We start from the raw sequence: 21,056 nt of genomic DNA on the forward strand, positions 1-21,056 counted from the left end.
GTACTCATATTGGTAGAAGCCAGTTTCAGGAGCTCAACTGGCTGCCCGTTGAGTCAAAGGTCACCCAGACTTGGCTTAGTCTGGTACATAGGATCATCCATGGGGCAGCCCCAAGGTATTTGTCTGACTACTTCCCCCATGTTTGAGACTCACACAACCATAACACTAAAGCTAGGATTGTGTGTGTGTGTGTGTGTGTGTGTGTGTGTGTGTGTGTGTGTGTGTGTGTGTGTGTGTGTGTGTGTGTGTGTGTGTGTGTGTGTGTGTGTGTGTGTGTGTGTGTGCGTGTGTGTGTGTGTGTGCGTGTGTGTATAGATTCAGAAGCCTGACAGAGAAAGGTACTTTTTTATACTAAGGAGCCGCTGAGTGGAATAGTCAGCCTCTGTTAAAACTATTCCCAATCTGTGTAGCTTTTAAAGGAAGGTGACATCCCGGTTATTGGATAGTGTGCCTCTGTGAGAATTCCCTCCACGCCAATTGATGATGGCTAAATAACGTTCCATTGTGTATAGTATGGATATGTTGTGTTGTTATGACTAAATAACCAATTTGCCTTAAATTTTAGCTTCTGTTTTTTTTTATCCTGGTACATGCCAAACTTTCTACGTGCTATCATGAAAATGAGGACCACAATGGGAATAAGTCGTAGACTTTTTGGTGTTCATCCTCGATGATTCTTAATCAAGTGCATAATTTTGTATGTGTACCCTGTTTTAAATTATATACATACATAAAAAGAAAGCAGGGTCGCACAATCACAGATCCATGTCCTTTGATTGCTTGACCAAGACATTGTTTCGACAGGACATCATGGCGCTCTGTCGGTCCATTTCAAAGCCAGAGTGAGTAAAAGTTGGAGAATCTTTTCAAGCACAGTGTGTGCTGCACAGAGCACTTACTCATGTGCACTAATTGCCACATTATTACACAACCAGTAACGCCAGTGCATGACTGTGTCACGGATGACTAGGAGTGGAAGGTAGGAATCAGGTGCAGAGAGCAGAGGGTTCAAGGAAAAATTGCAATTTATTCCGGCACAAAATGGTCATGCCCAAACACCGGGCGAAAAACACTGACCAACCCAAAACACAAGGTAACACGGCCTGGAGCACAACAACACCTCCAACTCAAAACGTGAACACAAAATAATCCCGCACAAACAAGAGCGGGCTTCACAAGCTTAAATAGGCGAACAAATCAAGAAAACACAAATAGGAACAGGTGCAACTAATAAGACTAAACTAACAGAAAAGGAAAAGGGATCGGTGGCGGCTAGTAGGCCCGGTGACAACGACCGCCGAGCACCGCCCAAACAGGCAGGGGAGCCAATTTCGGCGGGAATCGTGACAGACTGAGAGATCAAACCAGGCGGTAACCCCTCTGTTCATCAGTACACTGAGGGCACTGCTTCACGGGGCTGATGTCACATGATGCCTGCTCATTGCTACATAAATGGGTCAAAATCCTGGTAGAGCTGTCCAGTTTTGATATCCAATACATCCTAACCTCAGTTTGAATCAATCAGTTACCAATTCAGATACCTGTAATGCATTGCCGAATCCTTGCGGTTGATATTCATCTCTTGGTTTTGCAAGGGTGAAGTTATATACTATTGGACTTTTTGTCACTTAAAAAAAATCTTGATTGGGAACTCACCTTTGGTCAAATTTTAATTGCCGTCTACAGAGTAGGAGAATTACATGTCTCATTCATTAGGGTCAGAACATCACAATGCTCTATGTAGCTATAATGCCATGTTTATAACATGCTTATGGATGGGTAATGTATGGTATAATGTACATTTTTACTAAACACTGTAACAGGCTAGACCTGTCTGATGCCTTTCGAGGTCAAGAAGAAGGTGAGTTGACTTCCTGATTGGTTTACTGTGTCATTGTTATGATCCCCCCTGGAAAAATAACACCAAACCAGAGATTATTATAGATTATAGGGAGTGGATCCTTTAATTTCAGCCCAGGCTGGATTAGGCTGCTAGCGGCTATTACCTGTGTGGGCACTGATACTAATGTTATTATAATGATTATGAGAGACTAATGGAGGACTTCAAAGCCTTCAACACTGCTGGAATAAACACAGTGACAACAGTGGAGGGTGAGAAATTGGGAAATTGGCAGCATTCAGACGATTTGGCGAGTAATGAACATTGCTTAAAAACACAATTCATAACAGAGAGGGGGGAGAGAGAATTTAAAAATGTGGAAAATTGTCTGACTGACTTAACAAACAAAATGTATGTGATTCTTCTGGGGTGCTCTGTTTCAGACCTATATTCCCTACATTTACTTTCCCCACTCTATAGTTTATATTAACCCAAGCTGGAGCTCAAGGGGGCTCTCCTAAACTAGGAAAGACACTCAACCTTTGGCAACACATTTGGTCAGTTTTCTCTGAAATGACGGTTGCATAACTTCGTAACTCTCCTCTGTGTTTTGTGTGGATCAGGCACGCACATTATGACTATGCAGCCTAATTAATAAAACATGTCACAATCAGGATAGAGCGCAGGTGTTCATGCTTGCTAAGCTCGGGAGACAATACAGACTCACCCACTTTCCCAACGGACACTGAGTGGAATATGACTCGTGTGAGTCCGTTTTAGGATAAACATGTGACTGACACATCTACAACGCCGTAGTAAGGATACTAAACACAAATGACAACATCCTCATTGTATACAGGAAGAAAATGTCCTAAACAAATTAGCTGCACGTGATCTTTATAGCCCTGGTGGCATCAATCTGTATGATATCCACTGTAACCACTCATTATCATAGGTCACATGGTACTCTTTGTGAGGTCATATTTCCTTATAGTTCTGGAAAATGTAGAATAAATACATGTTTGTGGCATAATCAGGAAGCAATCTAACGTATCAATAGCACATTGGGCAGTACTTAGAATATGTAGCCATGGGTGTGTCTGTCCAAAATTCAGAGGAATCTGAAAGAGAACTATCTATACCTATCCCTTAGGCTCACTTGGTGTTGAAGGCAAAGATAAGAGAGAAGGGAAAGGGAGGGGGTGAAAAATACATGATAGAAGTCTGAGAAAATAATTTTGAGAATATGCCACCATTTGTTTGCATGACATATAGTATGGGAAATTGTTAATAAAACAACATTTGGATCAATGGTTGGTTAAGGATTAGTATGGATCTTTCTTAAAATCTATCTTAAATATTAATATCTATAACTAAGTTCTTGGAAGGTCTTTGACCAGTCAATAACCATCATCATTTTGGCATTTCAGTTGGCATTTGCCACCAAAACCAACAACATAGTTGTAAATGGCACACTTCAACATGCACACATCCATGTCATTTAGTGAATGAGGAATAAATTATCCGACCAAACCACGGAGCCTACCAGGTACACCGGTTCGGAATGAGTCCCGCCCACTCAGTATTTATACGCACAATGTCGTCTCGCTCAACTTCAGAAGTTGAATCTGAGAATTTCATCTTGACCAACACTTGTTAGATCCGTGGGAAAGTACTTAGACCTACGAGAATATTTCTGAAAATCCTCATATACGTAAGATATTACTAACATTCATAACATTTACTATTTTATATGAGTTATTATAACTATAATTTGAAATGCAATATAATTGTTGTGTAAAATATGAAAAATGGGTCTAGCTGGATATATTTAAAAAAACGTTTTCTTTAGTGCTTGAGGTTTCTTTATGCATAGCTTTCAATTGGCCACACATAGAGTGGTTCGTACACTTTGTGCGCATGATTAGGCTACTGAATAGTGAGTGAATAATGCACTTGCAGGTGTCCCACAGGCACTCTTGAATATTTGTTGCAAAATAACTGTATTTCGTGCATATTTCGATAATATAATCAATATCCTGATTAAATTAGACAATTGTATTTAGTTTTCTTTCCTTTTTTTATTCTCTGTTTATCACAGGATAATCTGACTGTCTCACGCATTGTGGCCTGGATATCAGTACTAGCCTAAATACCAAAACATTTTGGAATTTTTCTTCCCCGGGAGTTGAACATCGTCTAGGTGGTTTGGGAACACCCTCCTTCCCAAGGGGTGTGTGTGAGAACTCGTCCCGAGATGCGTTCACTTCTGCCGGTTACTGTGTATTGCATCAGCCTACTCTCCCTCCAGCAGCTCCTGGCTCTCCCGGTCGCAGACCGTCTAGAGAGAAACAGGTAAGAAGAAAGACATTACATTACCTTCCTATATTGAACGGGCGTTCCAGTTCCTTCTCTTTCACTTTCTAAGAGTGATCCTTTCTGGAAGTGATGATTATTGAACAGAAATGTTCTTCTGGAGGGCTTATTGGATATATAAAAGCTGATGCTATTTCGATAGGAAATCTGGAGGTCTAATTCAAATATAGGCTATATGTAGTCTTATTTTATACCACGATTCGGAAAATACAGTGATGGATGAGATGCATTATTATGAAATTGGTTGTTCTCGAATGTCCAATGACTTTGCCGGTGTTTGGTGAATTGACGTGCACCTTTTTTTTGCCTACTGTTTAAAAAAAAAAAAAATCACACTGTCAAACCACAAACAGAAGAACCACTTAATATATAATGTCGAGGTTAATGGCATAAAGTACGCTGAAGTGTTTGTTCAGTCAGGGTGTTGTCTCGGGGAGATAACGGATAGAGAGTAGTCCTGGCGGGCAAGGTCAGAGCAAGACAGACGTGATACAGGGAACATGCGCTCCGGCTCAAATAACCAGGGGACTCTGTAGTTATGATATGACAATGTGGTTCAAGTTTGAGGGGAATCCCTGTTTTTAGAATGGATTGAGAGTTCATCCATGCGCGCCTTGCGCAGTCTCTGGTTTGCACTTCTCTCTCCATTGGGCTAGGTCTGTTATGGGATTTAAACACTTGTGTTGATTTAAAGTTCATGATAGTGTAGGCTAACGAGTGCTATCTTATCCATGACCACTATGTTGAAAAAATGGGCACCATGACGAAATTACGCATTTATTCCATCTGCATAATAAAGCGTACTCTTCAGAATCTGTGTTCTTATATGATGCAACTGAATTTAGTCCAAAAACTCTAAACTGAACCAATGGGACAGAGGACATACGACAGTCATTGCATCATATTTTTCAACACTGCGCTACAAGCGCAAACTGAAGCGCAGGTTAGGCGCGTCATTACACACTGTTTAGTATTTGATTGATATATTACCCATGTAGATACATGTTACATCAAATCTGGCCGTATTCATGAAAGACTTCCGTACAGTTCTTTATAGGTTCCTAAACGAAAGTGCTAGCTACTTGCGTCAGTGTTCAAAGTCAAGGTTTATTGCGCCAAACCATCTACTTTATCTTATTCACGTGTGACTATATTTTGGAATGCAACAGATATATGGTTGTGTGTTTGTCTTACCAATTAGATTTGGTTTGAGTAGTTTGAGGTCACATGAGGTCATATTCCTAACACGGCAGTATATATGACCTCATGTGGGATATGACCTCATGTGGGACATATGGGACATATGATAGCAGAGGTGGAAAAAACAGTCCTCCTCATGTTGGCATTTAGCTGAACTCCTGCCACGTTTTAGCCATTGGCTACTGTACTGTAATACTGTAATGAGTGGCACTTGTATTTTCCCACTCTGCTATTCTTCTATGTGTGACGCGGTAGTAAAATCCCAAGATCACAGGGAATTGGTCAATAATACCCATTTCCTATTTCATTGGGTGGGCAGACGTGCCTGTTCAAAGTGAAGGAGAAGTGCACTAGTGAAGACTCCAGTCTCTGGTGTGTTTTAGTGCAGTGAGAACTAGAGCAGAGGGTAGAGTCAGTGTCTGCATGCCCTCTTCTGGTGGGAGACTGACAGGAACCTGGACTCTGTCAATGAGAGAAACCAATTAAAACACATGATTACCATCACCAAGAGCCATGCCTTTACATATAAATCTGGGATGTTCAAAGTTAAAAGTGGAACATTTTCACCTGTTAGTCATTTTTTGGGGCAAATGAAGTAAGGCACTTGGTTGTATCTAGAATGTTCCTCTAATGTGGGTTAGCACTGTAGGACACACTGACAGGTCCCCAAAAATGTCCATGAGTTGTGTTGTTGGCCTGGTAACTTAGACATGATCAACCAAGGGATCTGGAGAGGATCATTTGTCGAGACTTATTCATATTATTACTAGGTCAGTGACACCACTGTTATCTTGCTTTATACAGTGCCTTCGGAAAGTATTCAGACCCCTTGACCTTTTCCACATTTTGTTAGGTTACAGCCTTATTCTAAAATGTATTAAATTGTTTTTTCCCCTCATCAATCTACACACAATACCCCATAATAAAGCAAAAACTGTTTTTTTAGACATGTTTGCAAATTTATATTAAAAAAAAATGGAAATATCACATTTACATAAGTATTCAGACCCTTTCAACTTTGTTGAAGCACCTTTGGCAGCGATTACAGCCTCAAGTCTTCTTGGGTATGACACTACAAGCTTGGCACACCTGTATTTTGGGAGTTTCTCCCATTTTTCTTTGCAGATCCTCTCAAGCTCTGTCAGGTTGGACGGGAAGCATTGCTGCACAGCTATTTTCAGGTCTCTCCTGAGATGTTAGATCGGGTTCAAATCCGGGCTCTGCCTAGGCCACTCAAGGACATTCAGAGACTTGTCCCGAAGCCACTCCTGCATTGTCTTTTACATTTTTTAAAACCTTTATTTAACTTGGCAAGTCAGTTAAGAACAAATTCTTATTTTCAATGATGGCCTAGGAACAGTGGGTTAACTGCCCTGTTCAGGAGCAGAAAGACAGATTTTTACCATGTCAGCTCAGGGATTCGATCTTTCAACCTTTCGGTTACTAGTCCAACCTTTCGGTTATTAGTCCAACGTTCTAACCACTAGGCTACCTGCTGACCCTTGGCTGTCTCCTTAGGGTCGTTGTCCTGTTGGAAGGTGAATCGTTGCCCCAGTCAGATCCTGAGTCCTCTGGAGCAGGTTTTCATCAAGGATCTCTCTGTACTTTGCTCCGTTCATTTTTGACTCTATCCTGACTTGTCTCCCTGTCCCTGCTGCTGAAAAACATCCCCACAGCATGATGCTGCCATCACCATGCTTCACCGTAGGGATGGTGCCAGGTTTCCTCCAGACGTGACGCTTGCCATTGAGGCCAAAGAGTTCAATCTTGGTTTCATCAGACCAGAAAATATTGTTTCTCATGGTCAGAGTTCTATAGGTGCCTTTTGGCAAACTCCAAGCGGGCTGTCATGTGCCTTTTTACTGAGGAGTGGCTTCTGTCTGGCCACTCTACCATAAAATGTGGAAAAAGTCAAGGGGTCTAAATACTTTCCGAAGGCACTGTATCTGCACTCAGACTCACCATTTTAGGGGAATCAACATTCAACAGAAAAGTGATAAATGTCACGTTTTGCTGACGTGCATTCATGAATGGACTGGCAAGTCTTTATGGCCCACAATTGAGGTTATTGACTTATGAGGATGTGGAAAAAGAGGGTTGTTTTTACCCTGCATGGACTAGATTGGCAGGGCTGAGATGGATGTGCCAGACAACAGTCTCCTTATAAGGTGACCCTATTCTGACAGGAGGGCCCCAACGCTGGAGGTTCGGACTTAGCTCAACAACCTCTGTCTACAGGTGTGTGTGTGCGCGTGTGTGTCTGTGTGCCTGTGTGTCTGCGCATTGGACAAACACCTGCTGCTGAAATCAAATCGAAGCAAAGGGAAACATGACTCAAACACCTCTCTGTTTATGTCAGTCTGAGCTCCCAGCAGGGTTGGGCTATTTCTGCTTCTCAATGGTTGTTAAGACCTCAATCTCTCAAAACGAACTTCCCATTTAAAACAGCAGGGACAGAATTTGTGGGTAATGGTGGATGTGGTTGTGGTTGCATCAGTGCTCTCTATCAGTGTATTTGAGTGAACACAGCAGCTTTTCAAAAACAAACCGTTCAATAAGAGGGAGTCTGTTTGTCTTGTCCAAGCTGTGGCTGTGTGAGGGGTTATCGTTCCTAGAAATCCCCTCAGGATGTTCCCTTGGTGATGGAAAGGCGATTCATAATGTCCTCTCTCTTTTTCCTCACTCTCTCTCCAATTCTGTTTTCTCTCTTCTCTCTCCCTCTTTCATTCTGGTTTCTCCCTCTGCCTTCTTCCCTCCTTTTATCTATTTATTTACTCAGTAAATGTCCCACTTTTTCTTCCCTCCATACCAAACGCTCTGTCCTTCCCATCACACATGATGATCCCATCACAGGCTGATAACAATAACACAGGCCTCATTGCTCCTCCTCTCTTTCCCCTTTTCAGACTGAGGTGTGATGGGTGTGTTTGGTCATTGTTTCTCTGTACCGATAAAGTGCTTTATGTCCTGATCATGGCCATTCACAATACAAAGTACACCCTTCATTGTACATATAGTAACAGCTTGAGAGAAAATAGTTGAAGGCCAGAGCCAAACCAATATGGCTTAATTATGGCTTTAGAGACGAAGCAGTTTTACGTTGTGGATTCCAGCAGTGGGGTGCAGGGCGCCCCCAGAGAGAGACATGTTACTGGAGCTGATGTGCTGTAATGTGCTTGTTGTCATGATGACCCACTACTTCCACACAGTCTGGGACAGAGGTCAATGATATGACATGTCAGACATCCCGGACAGGGTGAACACAGTTTGTGTATTGAGCGTGTGTGTTAGTGTAAAGCATATTCTCTTTAGAAAGAGGGGCTGTGTATGTGTCGACTACTGGTCTGTCTGTGTGTATTTGAGTCTGTGTGTATTTGAGGTTGTGTGTATTTGAGACTGTGTGTATTTGAGACTGTGGATTTGAGTTTGTGTTTATTTGAGTCTGTGTGTATTGTGGGTGTGAATTTGCCCGACTGGACAGAAAATAAAAAAAAACATTTTCCCGTCTGTCCATCCTCCTCCTAAATCATTAACTCCCTCTGTCACCCCATATGGGACAAGTGTCAGAGCCAAGCCCCCTGCATGCAATTCAGACGTCAACACCCATCCATTGTCCCAACACAATATTTACCCCAGAATCAGGCACATTGCATCATCATCCACCACCCAGAGGACATACTGTTGTCTTCTGAGTAATATATCAGATGCTCTTTGCATCCATTAGATGGTGATAGATTGTATAACTCTATATACATTAACTTTATATAGATTTATAGATATGCTTATACAATATCAAAGACATAACATGAACATTACCTTGACTAATATGGCTCATAAATACTTAAACTTTACTCCAGTTATCTTTTATGTACTTAAATACACTTTGCGTGCCTCACAGTCTGATATAACCCCAGCTGGCCCTGTAGATCGCTCTGTGAGAGGCAGTAAGTATAACTCTGAGGTTAGACCTCTGCTTTGAGGAAGCATGGCTGCTCTGATGTGGGCCACACTGTAATCAGAGGTCTGGACTGGCGATGTATGGAGATGTAATGAATCTACCACATAAACACTGCCATGACCTACCTACCTACCTACCTTACCTACCTCTCTCTCTCTCTCTCTCTCTGTGCTCCATGGGGGTCATTATGACCAGGCCTAAAGAAGAAGGGGAACCAGTCTCCCACCAGGCAGCTCAGAATTCCACAGTGGATTAGTGGCTAAGACCTAAATTCCACCGTCCACATCTATAAAGAAAATGCTTCCACTCTGCACTGATATCCTGACCATGGCAAACTGCTTGTGTGTGTGTATGTATGGATTAGGGTTGTCACGATACCAGTCTTGAGATACTACGATACCAGATTTTCCATGGCAATAAAGAAAACACGAATTAGACAAAACTCTATGGTATAATTAAAACCTACTTTACGTGAAATTTTGAGTGCTATAGATTGCAAAATTAACTAATGTGACTTGCCACGATACTTCTGACTATCGCAGTACTGGAATCGTGACAATCCTTGTACAGTATATCTGTCTGTCTCTGTGTATACTGTCAGTGTTAAAGAAATAACACAGGATAAAGGCTGAAGAATGAACACAGATGGAGCTCTGAGGTCTGAGGAGAGAAGGACTAAACTCTTGTTGGTGGTTGAGAAAAATGTAAGTGTTATTCAAGCTAAGTACAGTCATTTGTAGTGTGGATGGATACCTACAGTACCGATGGAGATCAGGCCTCAGTCAGGAGTCAGCACTGCAGCTGTGAGTGGCCGCCTCAGTACAATTGGAACCACTGTGTGGTTTGAAGTCCGTCTCCCAATTCCCAAACCACTACACACTTAAGTCCACACTTAAGTGGATATGTGGCAGTCGTTCTTTCAAGCCATGGACTTTAGCAACTGTGTTACACTTTCACCCAATGCAGTGCATGATGAGGAAAGTGCTAAATCACGCCTCAGCACGTACTTATCGTCAACACAAGAGGTTATAAAACCACCAACGCATGGAGAACAAGCGTCAGCAATGGTTCATTCACAAATAAATCGCCTTTTGCTTATTTCTGTCTCCACAATCTGTCCTCTGTTAGCTGCATGGGGCCTGGTGAGGATTATGTATGAATGTGCCACATTTACTGTTGATTAAGGCACCCCATGGTAGGCTCCAGCCCCCTGGTTATAAGCATGTATGAAGGGTCTGGTGCTGGCCAAGGCTTACCCTTCTCTGAGGGGGCCTTACTGGGGCAGAGGAGGGCATCGCTGGCGATTCCACGCCAGCGCCACATTGAAACTTCATTGGGGAAAGGGTGTTTGAAATGCTTTTTACATTTGTACCACAAGCAATGTTTGAGAAAATCATGATGAAAGTAGCCATTTTAGGCCCTTTTTAGACCTAAACATGCCTTCTGTAAGACCCTACGATCCGTGAACTGTACATGGAACAGATAACATCTTGGTGTCATTATACTCCTTATAGTGTGCTCTAAAATATGGAGTACACTACCGGTCAAAAGTTTTAGAACACCTACTAATTTTTCTTTATTTAAAAAAAACTATTTTCTACATTGTAGAATAATAGTGAAGACATCAAACTATGAAATAACACATGAAATCATGTAGTAACCAAAATGGTTTGGGATGTGTCGGACCGCAGATTGAAGGAAAAGCAGCCAACAAGTGCTCAGCATATGTGGGAACTCCTTCAAGACTATTGGAATAGCATTCCAGGTGAAGCTGGTTGGAGAATGCCAAGAGTGTGCAAAGCTGTCATCAAGGCAAAGGGTGGCTATTTGAAGAATCTCAAATATATTTTGATTTGTTTTACACTTTTTTGGTTACTCAATGATTTCACGTGTTACTTCATAGTTTTGATGTCTTCACCATTATTCTACAATGTAGAAAATAGTAAAAATAAAGAAAAACCCTTGAATGAGTAGGTGTTCTAAAACTTTTTCCCAGTAGTGTATGTCTAGATTCTGAAATAAAAAAAATATCACATTCATTTATTCAACATTCAAATATTAATATCTCAAATTTACCTTTTTTGATTTAGTTTATTTTAAGAATTTTTTTGGAACAATATATATAAGTATATAACATTTCCAGTGTGGGCTTTCTGCTAATTCTGAAGTTATGATCAATTTTATCAGCACCACCAACACAGTGAATGGGAAAATGGATTCAAAGAGAACTCCCTCTGCTGGTGATTTGCTGAATGTGCAATCCTACATGAGGCTGTGATTGGTTAATGACCTATCATGTCCATTTATATGTATAAAATTGGTCATATCATTAAAGGTACCAGAGAGCCCACTCTGGAAATGTTACGTGTTTGAAGAGAATGTCTAAAAAGGATAGTTTTGAGATTAATATAAATATTTTTAATGTTGAATAAATTAATGTGAAAATGTGTATTTCAGAGAGAACACTATAAGGCGTATAATGGCAGATGTTGTCTGTATTATGTACAGTTCACAGATCATAGGGTCTTATAGGAGGCATGTATACTAAAAAGGGTATAAAATGGCTAATTTCATCATGATTTTCCAAAAAATGGCTTGTGATAGAAATATAAAAAAACGTGTTAAACATCCTTCCCCCCCCAATCAAGTTTCTATGTGAGAATTGTCAGAACAATCTGAGAAACCTAATTGCTCCTTTAAGTCGCTCTGGATATGACCAAATGACTCAAATGTAAATACCAAAAATATTTCCCACTCCCGCTGGTGTGGAATCACCCTATTGTGGTGGTTCCACTGGTGGGTCTCAGTTGTGATTCCAGACCTAAACCTCAGTCTAAACTGTGGGAGTAATACGAAAGAACAACACCACACTGCAGCACAAAGGAGTTGGGATCAGCTTACCCTTTTATCGAACCCTCAAAACCCCCTCCCTCTGCCCGTTCCAGGGTAGTGGTTAGAGCGTTGGACTAGTAACCAGAAGGTTGCAAGTTCAAATCCCCGAGCTGACAAGGTACAAATCTGTTGTTCTGCCCCTGAACAGGAAGTTAACCCACTGTTCCTAGGCCATCATTGAAAATAAGAATTTGTTCTTAACTGACTTGCCTAGTTAAATAAAGGTAAAATAAAGTTCCCCTTGCTGAGGGACTTTTAGCTTAATGCCCTCCAATGAAAATGTGAGGTGGATTTGTTACAATATTTTTTTTTAAATAATCGTCCACAGATCAGATGGTGCTGAAAACGACTGTTGAGTGAGTGAATGTTTCCAAGAATGTGAAGCTCTGATATCTTTGATCGTCTCCCAATCACAAAGACCTCCATTACTGTCAATTTGCAGGATTACTTTCTCAATAGCCAAATTAGACGGGGCTGTCAGATCAGATGTGATCCAGTGAGAGAGTTCTCACGTTGGGCCGGGCTACAGTACATGGTGCTGCTGCCTTCTCCTGGCTGTGGGCTAGAACACGGTGGCCAAAAGGCTTATTGTGGGATCAGAACAACATCCCAACGAAACTGGAGAGGAGTATGTGCACTGGGCACACTGACTCACAGTCACACCTCCGGTCCAAAGTCTTTGGCCAAAACGCTCCCTTCAGATCCATCCGATCCCTCCAGCACAGATACATACAAATGGGTCCTGGCTGGCCCTAGCGACAAAACAGACAAGTTCACACTTGCTTGTGAAGCCATTATATAAAAGCTATATAGAAGTCTAAGGGCATCAGTGTCAGGTGGAAGTAAGGCAGTCCGGTCAGATGGTGTAACAGAGAGGAGAGGAGGACAAAAGGTCATGCCAAGAACTCCCTATGTGGGAGGTGAACCCCACAGAAACCCAAACACGGTTAACCTCCTTTAAACAGCAGACTCATTCTTTCTTTCTTTTTTCTCCTTCTCCGCCTCTGTCCAGTTACTAATTCTCCAAGAAAATGTTTTTTTAACGACATCACAGGGTCTTTATGGCTGTCTGCCAGCCCAGAATAGCCTGACTAGCGAAGCAGCCATTGTCTGCTGCGTTGGGTCGGGCTCGGGGCGACATGGTGTGTTATGGGAGATTCCAGCGCTGAGTGAGCCACAAAGTCCACTACTGCTCTACCAGGGGTGGAAATGGGCATTAGAAACACACACACAAACACACACACAAACTACTTGGTCAATGGGGTGGATTGGGACTGACACAATGTCTTAGGGCAGCAGGAAGACTAGCGGTTAGAGTGTTGAGCCACTAACCGAAAGGTCGGTGTTTCAAATACCTGAGCTGACAAGGTGGAAAATCTGTTGATGTGCCCTTGCGCAAGGCACTTAATCCTAATTTGCTCCAGGGGCACTGTACTACTATGGCTGACCCTGTAAAACAACACATTTGTCTACACCTATCCGGTGTACAATAAAATCTATCCATTTTTTTATGGATGTGAAGCTTGGTACAGCACACCCACTGATCACAGACATCAATTCAACATCTATTCCATGTTGGTTGAACGTCATTTCAAACAACATTGATTCAACCAGTGTGTGCTCAGTGGGCATTGTTTGGTACTGGCAGTCTACACACCCCATCAGTCCTGTTTTTGTCCAGGGAAGCTGTTCTGGAGCTGTTTTACCTTTTATTTTGTTTATTCACCATCTCTTCTTTCCGAACGGATTAAGTTTCCTCCTTCCTCCTGTGTGAGAAACACATTTTCCACCATGGATTCCAAACACAAAAGAAGATTGAGCCTGTACAGAAGATTGTATTTCAGCCATTTTGTGTACAGAAAGGTCAAGTTTACTGTAATGAATATAGACTATCCAAATCTCTATAACAACCACATTGCAGTATTTATGCGGTATACTGTATGAATGTAGCTTCTTCCGCGCAGTCAAATACAATTTGTGCCTGTCTGTCAGCATGGTGTTTGGCACAGAAGGCGTGTGTGACTGGGAAATGCCATGGCCACAGGACAGAGCTGAATGACTAGGTGCTCCTGGAAATAGTGCTCCCTCGACATTACCACAGTGGTTACCAGTGACACCCACCATCACCAGGCACCAGGGCCCTGCCCCGCATGGGCAAACAGGCTGGATGGCAGGGAGACACAGGTGATTCAGTGTTTTCTTTGTGTCGGAATTCTGTGTACACGTCAAATATAGCTACCTTGAAACTTTCACTGACTGACCAGTCATGGTGCTGTTGCTGGAATAGCACTATGTTTTTGTTTGTGAAGTAGCTAGATTGGCTAGTTATGTTGGGCTTCAAGCCCGCAACACACCGGAAAACTCAGTTTGAGGTTAAATTGGTTGAACAAACCCATAAATGCTCAAAGTCATGATTGTGGTCTGCAGAATTTTGACCACGAACAACATGTTTGGCAAGAGCCTGGCCAAGGCACTGAACACATTAACTAAGAGACCGCCTTGAGGATGCAGAGAAGGGTTTGGAACCCTGTTCATTAATATAGCCACTTCTCGCTGTGTCTGTACAGAGATTGGTTGGTTACCACTGGCATAGTGACATTCTACAGTAGGCCTACCCTGTTATTTCTCACAATCCAGTCAGCGTTTCACAAGGATAGCGCTGCTCTTTTTAAAATTACGCTGTATGCCAACTATCATTACTGCTTCTCCGAAAGAGCAGTTGGAAGCCGGTCAGAACCTGATGCTGTGGAAATGTTTCTGTGTCTCTTTAAAATGGAAAAAGGATACAAAAGGGACGTTTTCTCTTCCTTGTTCTAACTTTATCATGGGAGGACACAAAAGTCATACTTACTACTTAAAATAATTTAGGCTTGATATACCTACACCCACTGGGGCCATTTTGAGAATGAAATTCCCTGACTCACTGTGGCCAGTGCTTCGTCAATATGACATCCGCCAGGTGCACGAGCCTCTACCTATTTATGGCATCTGTAACAAACTAAGACACAGAGACACAAATTCGAGCCCTCTGAGCAAACACACCCACAACAGTTCAGAGAATAGCATCCCCAGTGCCAAGTTTGAGTTGAGCAGCTAGTGTCATCATCAAGAAGAGAACAGATGGCAGGGCCTCCTCCTCCTCAGCGCAAAAGCCAGAGTCAATCTGAGATGTGTTTGCTAAACAGGCTGTTCCTGAAACTTAGTGATGCCTCCGTCCTGTGGACCCTTGAGGGGATAGTCAGTAAATCTCCAGAGCCACTCTGTCTGTTTGCTTTAGCTAAGGTGAACATGAAGTCTCAATAGTTGTGACGTCCAGTATGTTGAAATTACCATAATAAATGGACAGCAGCCAGGTCCCCATGCTGTTTTGTTCCTGTACTGAAAGGCCATTAGTCTTCTAAAATGCATTAAGGCAGGATGGTGACACATCAACCCTCACCATGCCCATTCCATGTGTGTAACATTTACTGTCAGTTTGTGTCGACATAAAATGCTGTTGGAAGTGAATAACTAGGCCAGTTCTAAAATGACTTCTCTGATTCAATGGTCAGCATTGAACCAGAGTGGAAAGATACAGACATCAATCTTAATGACGTCTTATTTTTTTCTGTGTTCCTAGGTTGGAGCTGCTTAAGAAGCTTCATGCGCTGAGAGAGGAGGAGATCTTCACTCCAGAAACTGGCACCGAACTCGCCAGTCCAACAGACTCCAGCCCTTCATCAGACCTCCAGTCCTCCATCAGATCTCCAAAATGGCTGCCTGGCTACCTCCGCAGAGACACACCACCCACTGTCATGAACACAGCCCATCTTGAAGCTCTGGTACGGGCGAGGCGTGAGGAGGGCGTGGAGCCACAACGGATGGGGTCAAGAGGTCGTCGCCATGCCCACTCAGGGTCACGCGGGGGTCACCACCCCCAGCTGATGAGAGTGGGGTGCGCCCTGGGAACCTGCCAGGTTCAGAACCTCAGCCACCGGCTCTATCAGCTGATTGGCCAGAGCGGACGGGAAGACTCCTCCCCCATTAACCCCCGGAGTCCGCATAGTTACGGATGAGCGACTGACAGATACTTCTCCCGCTCTTCCCTGAAAACATAAACACCCCAGCAAACTTCAATATATAGACATTTATCTCTATTTTACGAATCACAGATAGCCTTTGCATTAGTATTAGATGTAGTCCACACCTTTTTTAGATCCTGAAATGACAATTTATGTACTTTTTGAATGACATTTGCCTTACTTCTCTGTCCACCTCAAAAACGCATCATGCTGTTTAAGAAGAAGGAATCTGACATGAATGAAAGCCTCTTAGTTGACGCTCCCCACCACCAACCACCCCTGGGAACGAATACCTGTCACCCAGAAATCCTCTGAACATTTGGGTCTCGTCAAAGTCTTTGTGTTTTTCCCGGCCTCCTGACTAGTCAAAGAGCTGCAAGGGGCTCAGTTTGACTTCCTAATCCTGTTAATGTAAGAATAAATGCTCCCGTCCACCTGCCTTTCTACTTAACACAAGCCAACGCAACTGGACATGTCTGTATAATGCCTGATGACCTCCACAGCAGCAGTTAGCTCTGGCCCCATTGATCAAACACTTAAGCCTCTCATGTGGATTTCTACCAGGGCTAGGATCAGATCCCTGTCAGAGGGAATATATTCCTGAAGACCCGTCAAAACGACCCGATGAACCCTTTTACCCCACCCTAAACCCTGCCCCCTTAGATCTGCCAGGACAATTTGAGGGACCATGTTTGACATATCTGGGGTAATCCTCTATTTTACAGACCACCGGCAACCATTTGTGGGCAGACACAGACACTGACCTCACAGACACAGATACTGACCTTACAGACAAGCACCTACTGTAAGTCCTTTCTCATCTGCAGCCAATGATGTTCCCGACAGAAGCAGTCTGTGGTTCTGTGAAGTATATGTTTCAACAGACCACAGCCTTGACAACCGCATTCAGGCATAATAGTCAAGTTCAGCAGTGGCTGGATGGAGTTCTGCTTCTGGACTCGTCTAGTAGAGACTGTTTATAGAAAGAGAAAGAAGAGGGTAAACATTTCAATGACTCAGTTCCTATACAAGATGGAGATTTTCAATGTTTTTATTATGAATCATTGCGGATCTATTTCAGCGGTGATATCTATTGGTTGGCTCTTGAACACAGTGAACAGTCCTGCTGCCATTATCCCAGGGTCTGAGTGGGAAATATGATCCCCTTCACGTGATTCTTAAGTTCTCCCACTAAGTCTCGACTTTATGTTTATGGCAATTTAACCAATCAGACCTAATCTCTTTAGTTGTACCGCCACGGTACACATCGTCTGCTGTATTTATAAACAAAAGAAACCTTGACCGTGCCTTGCCCAGGGGACCGTATAACTAAAGCATCACAAGTTGCCAACCCAAACCCAAAATCTGCTATTAATAGTACTGACCAGGAATATTTCGAGGCTTACTTTGTCATTGTCAATAATAATCCGGTCAGTTATGAATACTGAGATCCTAAAAACGCTAGTAGTTTAGTGTGTATACAACAATACATTACGTTGTATGCTTGTAGTATGTCGAATGAGTCTAAATTAGCACAGTCAACAGCAAAGTGCTCTACTGTTACATTGTGGCTTTGTAATGACAGACCACGGATAGCAAAAGTAAGGGAGGCAGAGTGCCACATTTTAAATCTGTATACGAAATATCATTAAAAAAAGATATGCCCTGAGATTCCCATTTTCCCTTGTTATAACTGTCTCTGAAATGGTGGGCCGGATGCCCTCACTAGAAATAACCAAAAACAATCTCAACTCAGCATGCATGCAAAAAACTAGCCTAACCTTCAAAAGGTGCAGAGACTGTCGACCTGAAAAAACAAGCCACAACGTCTCTGTGACATCTTTAATACCCATAATAATCATGCAGCCTGCCTCTTTGAAACACATTCAATTGTTTCATATTCTCTATGTCAGAGGATTAGAATAGTTGAAGTAATCCTCAACGTTCAGACTATTAGTTTTCCAATAACTTTGATCCAAACTTGCTGATGTTGCTATTATTGCTGTTAGAAACCAGGTCAGCCATTAGTCATACATTCATGTATTTATGACTATAACTATGTAACTATTAGGTTACCGTGTCATAATTATACAGTCACAGGAGTTCCCAAAATGAGCTTAGAGTCTTTTAGGGTCCAGGATTTTACTGTTTTGTTTTGACCACAGTGTTGCCTCAATGAAGTCATTCTATAACTATTTAAGTTAGTTGGGCAAGTGGTTTAAATTCACCAAATATCTGACAATACTTGACAGTCATATTGTTTTTTTGTGATGTACATCATACTATAGTGTGGTCTTATATTCCTCCATCCATATCCCCCTTTCATTTTGTTTGACTTATTTTTGTCTTTTTGGACTGAATCGTCTTAATCAAAACTGGGGCTTTATTTTATTTTAGAGTTAGCACATTTAATCGTGGAGTGATTCTCTGTCTCACTCGCTCTATCTCACCATCTCTCCCTCTACCACTCTCTCAACTTCTATCTCAGATTATGACCTGCGCCAGGTCGCAGGTCATAATCAGTGGTTCATTGGTTCTTTAAGTCTAATCTGTTCAAAGGCGTTGTGAAACACACATGCCATTATCTCTGCTGTAATGGAGCTAATAAATGTCTCGTGACAGACCATTAAAAGGCTTTTCAAATGCTAAAAACCTTGGTGAATCTCTCGACTTCTTAACCACCACAGTCACAGATGTGTGTTTGTGTCTGAACGGCCACATATAGAATCAGGAACCAACCTTGTGTTTGTTGGATTATTGTTGGAGCCATGTTGTTTTTGCTATACTTTTTCTTTGTGTTGTAATTACACGTCAGTGTTGTGTCACTGGCGGTCCGTAGCCTTTCCTAGAAGCAGAGCTGAGTGTTTTGTCTGGGTAAACTGCGTACCACCAGATTATTTACGACCTTTGACCACTAATACCTCCCCTTGTGTGTTAAGAGAAACACTCTCCATCAGTCTTACATCAAAAGTAACGCTGCCATTGTTAACTTAACCTATGTTGTAAAGAGATGCAGGAGATTGTGTTGTGTGTTCACGTCTGTGTGTGAGTGTGTATGTGACTGTATGTGAGTGTGTATGCGAGTGTGTATGTGACTGTATGTGAGTGTGTATGTGTAGGTACTTATAGTATAGTCGTCCTAGCCAGGGATCTGACACATCACAATCCCAGTCTGTTTTTCCTCATTCAATGTTTAATTATACTTAAGGTCAGAAGCCTCTTTTAGGGTCACAGCAAACTGAGCAAAGCACTTTAATGTTGTTAGTTCCTCACAACTTGAATTTCAAACATTGCAATTCTATTTTTAATGACAGATGAGAGTTATTGTATATGTTGCATTTGATAAAGATCTGTATGAGTATGAGTGGAGTGGAGTGAAGATGATATCATGCGCACTTGTGCATATTATATATTATTAGCGGTACTATGTAAGAAAAGTAATATATTTAAGTTATCTTTGTATGTTTATTGATGTATGTCACCAAAGACACTATTTATCTCGTATTTTCCATGCTCCTAAAAGGTGACCTTTTGTTAGGAAAGAAAAATAAATCCTAAATGTTCATGTCAGACAATGTCTTTCATTCTCTGTAAAAAATAAAGAACTACATTGTAGTGAGATAAAGTCTAGTGTGTGCCTCTAATTTGTGAAAGTGTGTGTGTGCGTGCATGTTTGTGTGCGCGCGTGCGTGTGTATGCATGTTTACCTTCACGTGTGTGTGAGTACAGTATGAGAAACTCTTCACAACAGTTATTGTTAACAACATCGATGCCATTGTCAAAACGAAAAATAATGAAGTTATAATCAGAATTAAATCTACTCTCCACAGAATTATACAAACATCTTCGATATGACTACATTTGAAAATAAATATAACTAGAGATATCAAGATCATACATATTACTCAATATTTCCTTAAAGGAACAGAAATATGTGGGAAAAAAACACCCCTTCCTCGAATCTGGTAAACCTGAGCAAAGGTGACATCATAGTGGAAAAATAGATGGGTGAAAGTTCTCTTGACCATGATGCATCAGCATTGATCCAATGTCCTTCACTCCACTACTCCTAACAGCTAGTTAATCATTATTCGTCCCAATGAATGGAGCAAAATTCATACTCGACATCACATGATTTAGATTCATGTAATACCCGAAAGGTTGTGCCTAACAGGGAGAGTTAATGAGTAACTAGAAGGCACATGCAGTCAGCCACATTCCTGGGCTGTCTGCCCACCTAGAGGCAGCTGGTTGGTGGGCAAGGGGGTGGGGGGAAAGGGGACTAGTCCTACCACTGAACTAGAGAAATCCAAACCTCTACAGAGTGCAGGACACCCGACCATGCCCACAGTCTATTCAGAGTATGTGTGACATCCGAGGAGTAGTTTCAGTATGTTACAGCCGTCTTTCCTGATATGAGTTCCCATGTCAGCTAAAACTGTGTCACACACATCAAGAGTCCCCGGACACGTGGAGATCAAGTCACAGGACTTGTGGAATCTTAACTTGGGAGACGGTGTGTGTCTGTTAAAACCCCCAAGGGTGTTGCATCATACACAAGTGCCTAAATGGTGACAGAGATATATTAGCCCCGTATCAGACATATCAAGTCTGCAGCACCCCAGTTCAGTCCAGTACATTGTTCTGATAAATCCAATTTGTCTTTCTGGTTTTCTGGGTCTTGTGCGAACATTTCTGGGGGCCTCATTGTGTATTCAACTGACTGTTC

At 42.1% G+C, this 21,056-nt stretch overlaps 1 protein-coding gene across 1 annotated transcript; it reads left to right on the forward strand.

The window, feature by feature from the left end:
- Positions 1-3,452: 3,452 nt before the first annotated feature.
- On the forward strand, positions 3,453-19,952 carry LOC109896698 (protein ADM2-like). Its single transcript, XM_020491008.2, has 3 exons — positions 3,453-3,554; positions 3,942-4,195; positions 15,886-19,952. Exons 2-3 carry the CDS (start codon positions 4,098-4,100, stop codon positions 16,319-16,321), a joined length of 534 nt encoding a protein of 177 aa, XP_020346597.1. The 5' UTR covers positions 3,453-3,554; positions 3,942-4,097; the 3' UTR covers positions 16,322-19,952.
- The last annotated feature ends 1,104 nt before the right edge of the window (positions 19,953-21,056 follow it).

Source organism: Oncorhynchus kisutch, linkage group LG9 (assembly GCF_002021735.2).
Source record: "Oncorhynchus kisutch isolate 150728-3 linkage group LG9, Okis_V2, whole genome shotgun sequence".
Taxonomy (NCBI): Eukaryota; Metazoa; Chordata; class Actinopteri; order Salmoniformes; family Salmonidae; genus Oncorhynchus; species Oncorhynchus kisutch.